General features: G+C 36.7%; 1 protein-coding gene across 1 annotated transcript in view; it reads left to right on the top strand.

Moving 5' to 3' along the window:
* The window catches only part of LOC107695036 (echinoderm microtubule-associated protein-like 4), a 58,550-nt gene that overhangs the window by 18,718 nt on the left and 35,318 nt on the right, over window positions 1-4,514 (top strand). Inside the window, exon 3 of the mRNA XM_016494816.1 lies at window positions 63-144. Within this exon, the coding sequence (XP_016350302.1) occupies window positions 63-144 (82 nt within the window). The remainder of the gene's footprint in view (window positions 1-62; window positions 145-4,514) is intronic.

Raw genomic sequence — 4,514 nt, forward strand, 5'->3', positions numbered from 1 at the left:
GCCGCCTGTCATCTCTGGAGCTGCGGGTGCAGCAGCAGGAAGATGAGCTGATGGTGATGAAGGCCGCGCTGGCAGACGTGCTCAGACGTCTGGCTCAGTCGGAGGACGCCGCCGCTGCTGCCAAAAAACAGCAAAGCAGCAAAGGTAACCTAGCACTGCTCTGTGTGTGTGTGTCTTTGCCTCCAGTGATCCTCGCACTGTTTACATGGAGGAAGTGTAGGAGTGCAGCCAGACCAGGATCTGTTAACAGTTTCAATCCAGCCTTGACCCACGGCACTGAACGTTTCCATTTGAATAGCAGCTGTGTGTGTGTGTGTGTGTGTGTGTGTGTGTGTGTGAGAGAGAGAGAGAGAGAGAGAGATTTTGGGGGGGAAGGCATTTTAATGTTTAACCATTAAAACTGACTTCACTTTGTTCTCCGTTTAACACACCATATAAAACACACTGACTGCCTCCCGCCCCGTTTCTCACGCACACACGTATACAACTTATGTATACTTTATGCAGCTTTAAGTTTTTTGATGTTAAAATACTATCTCATTTCCTGGTTTAATATGTAAAGACTAAGGATGACTTATGAAGGGTGTAAACAGTGTGGTGCTGACAAAACATTGCTCTGTTTGTTTGAGAGGCCCAACATGTTGACAGCTTACTCAGCCGATGACGTTTTGGGCGGATTACCTATTCATCTGCTACCAGCCACTGGTTTTTAGAAATATCAAGAGAAACCGTAAATGTTTCTTGTTCCATAAATGTTTTAGAAAGTATTATGGTACATAGTTGTCCCATGACCTCATCACGTTGATGCCCAGTTATCATATTGTAAATAAGTGCATTATTTTTGCATTATTTCATCAAATTTTGGGTTGCACTTTATTTTACAGTATGTGTACTTACATGTACTTACGGTGTACCTACAGTGTACTTATCTAAGAAAGTACTGGTAATATAAGGTAACTACATAGGGTAGGGTTAGGTTAGGGAGTTGTTCAGGGTTAGTACCTACTTATTACCTAATTATTGTAATTACTATAATAAGTACATGTGCATGAGAAACAGGACTGTAAAATAAAGTGCTACCAAATTTTGTGTAAAATATACATTTTTATATAAAAGGAGTGTTTAAAATACGGATTACATCCTATACATATATGTTAAGTCAAGTGCTTTGCATTGAACTGTGGGATGCAATATCTTATGCAGTGTTCCCTGCTGTATATTGTATGTAATGGCAAATATAGCAGGCCATTCAGGTATTCTTTGAATAAGAAAAAAATTCATACTGTGTACATGTTGTTTTAAAAGAAAAAAAAAAAAGGCAGCTGTGGTTGCCAGAATAATTCTGAAAAAATAAAGCAAAAATAAATCTTTACAAAGCAACCTGTAAATTTAGCAATTTACAAATAATAATTTATAGAAAAGTGTATAGATTTACTATGTATACTAAGACAGTGGGTGTAGAAAAGAATCACCCTCTTTTAAAATAATCACATTTAGTTGCTTTGCAGCCTAAAATGAAGACAAACACAGTTTTTATTTTATCCAGCTGTATTTGCTCAGTGCATTTACTCAGATTATTTTCTATACCCACTGTATATAGAAGGTGTACAGTGTTATAAACACAAATACAAAACAGCATCACCATGGTATCATAAGATTCTAAAATAATGCAATAAACACGAATGTATCAACATAAGATGTAACATAAAAATCCTATTGCACATTACTGATAACAAAAACTATTAAGAAACAATTATTTAAACAAAATGTGATACTGGGAATTCTGGGAATGTCAGTTTACAGTCTTTCACTATAAATTATACAATGACTTTAGATTTAACACTATTTTACTGTAAAAGTACCTGAAAGGTAAGGTTAGAGGATAAGGTTAAGGTTATATAATTAGGGAACTTACTGTTAACCAAATAACAGGGTTTTAACTGTGGAATTGTCTTTTACAGTTAAAATTAAGATTTTATTTTACATTGTACAGTATACATATTATATACTGCATAAATTGTTAAGAGTAGTATGCTAGTATGCCATTTTGAACTTATTTTTTTGTTATTCCATTTGGTGCTGCTGGTCAGGGTCGTAGCTGGGATTTGCGGGGCTCCGGCGCAGGTTGTACCCATGGGCCCTGTTTGAAATCATGTAAAAAGTTTTTTTTTTCAAGTTTGTAGGTGTTTAGGTACAGAAACTGAATAATCAAATGTAAAATGGCATTGCGTAGTCTTCACTGTATAAATTAAATACAAATCAATTCTTGTTAAAACTACAAAAGTAAGTCAGCCAAGAGCAGTGAGTGATTTTCTCAATTTTTTCTTTTTTTTTCTTGAATTAACATTAACGACACCAGCTAGTAAATTAGGCGTGGTCACTTTAAGACACAATGCATGGATCCAATATAATGCGCGTGCACAAAGAGAGCACACCAAATTGAGTTCTCTCTCATGCCTTCTTGCGCTTGAGTGACTACTTGGTAGTGTTCTTTCGCATCTTCTTGTGCTTGAATCCTTAAAAAACTCTTGAATATTTAAATTGACAAGGCTTAAAAACACATGCAAATGATAGTCTTTCATGACAACGTGCAGCAGTGCCCTGTCAACTGTCCTGAGCGTCTTTTGGCCAGTCGGTTGAAATCGCCGGGGGCCCCCGACAGCTGTGGGCCCCTATAATTGTCACCAACTTTCTCCCCACTAGTGATGGCCCTGCTGCTAGTAGTGCATAAATAACACACTTCACCTCTACATGCGTGTCATCTATACTCCTCAAGCTTCTTCACTCTTCGCTACTGGATGTGTGCAGCTTTATTGTAGATGAAACAACAACAGATGCCACGATAGTGAGTGCTTCTGTGCAGGGGTTAAGAGGTACATGCAACTCTAGTTTAAACAAATATAAAAGTGTTTATATTGGTCATAACTTCTGGAGAGAAATTGCACAAATACTGGTCATGGATGAAACGTTCTCGTGTGCAAGTGTCGAGCGCCTGTGTTTGCACGTGCTAACAAATGAGTACAATTCTGTGTATTCGGTTGTATGCTTTGTGTTAAAACTTTATTCTCATCAGCATCAGCAAATCAGCATATTATTTAGCACACGTCTTCACATGTTCTCTTTCAAATTAAAGCTGCAAACAAGACAGTTGTATTCAGAAGTTTACATGTATACGATTTCTTTCTTCCTTCTTCTTAAAAAACAAAACAAAACAACAACAACAAAAAACTAAAACTAAAAAGGGCTTGTAAATGTATGAGGGAGGCGAGAGTGGATGAATGAAGCGAATTAATTATTGTACATATGAAGACAGAAGAGATGAAGAGCACTAGCAGTATATTTCAGTGACACCTCCCGCCCATCCATGACGGGACCAGAGTTGTGGTCACACTAGACCTCATGCTTCATTCACTCCCATTCACAAGTCATTCTTCCTATTTTACGAAGACTGCTGAGTTAGATTTCCATTTGTATGTCAGATGATGGAAAAAATAGACTTGAATAATTATACGTATTAGTGTGCAATATGCAATATATGTCTCCAATTAGACCACTGGACAGACTAATGAATGTTTTACTCAACACAAGCAATAACAAAGAGCAGTTTCAACTCAATGAAATATTGTACAGCAGAACAAACCTAGAAAGATTAATAGTCATTATAAAAATTCCCATGACTTTAGAAGATTTTACTCAGACTTTCCCAGGCCTGAAATTCACTGTTTTCAGGTTTTTGACTACTAAAATTGCATACTTTGAATAGACAGTATTATTGATATATTATACATTTGTATAAATATTTTTTGTAGTATACATATTGTTTAGTTTTAAGTCTAGTGTGACGCAGCTTAACTCTTTCCCCGCCATTGACGAGTTATCTCGTCTTTTAGAAGACAGCGTGTTCTCGCCAAAGACGAGTTTTTACGGCTTTTCGTGTTTTCACTGTTATACTAAAAAATGCTGGCGGGGAAAGAGTTAAAGGTAGTATTAGTATGTGTATGGAAGAGAGAATGTGTGTGTTCAGACATTTGATCTGCTCTGTGTAAATGTGCCGGTCACGTGATGGACACAGAACACCAGGACTGACAGGACAGGTTGAATTTCTGTCTTTAAAAACATACAGGGCTGGGCCTAGAAATAATTTTACCAAATGAAAGGAAAAAAAAAACAAGAAAAAAAAAAATTTCTCAGGCAGTGAGCAATGAAAACAGGCAAAACGAAACCACGCCTCTAAACAAAATAGAAATTCAAGCCCTGAACAGCAATTGCCAGACAAAACCATCAGAAAGAAGGCCAACCTCTGACTCAACACAGAACACAGCTTGGACAGCTAGACAACTCATTCTTCATCATGACTGTTTTCCACATTTTACAGTAATAGTCATCAAAACTCGAAGCTAATAGCCAAAGCAAACTTCAAAATAATGATATTATTTATTATAAGCATGCAGGTCAGTTTTATATATATATATATATATATATATATATATATACAGTGGGTACGGAAAGTATTC

Source organism: Sinocyclocheilus anshuiensis, unplaced genomic scaffold (genome assembly GCF_001515605.1).
Source record: "Sinocyclocheilus anshuiensis isolate Anshui unplaced genomic scaffold, SAMN03320099.WGS_v1.1 scaffold486, whole genome shotgun sequence".
Lineage (NCBI taxonomy): Eukaryota > Metazoa > Chordata > Actinopteri > Cypriniformes > Cyprinidae > Sinocyclocheilus > Sinocyclocheilus anshuiensis.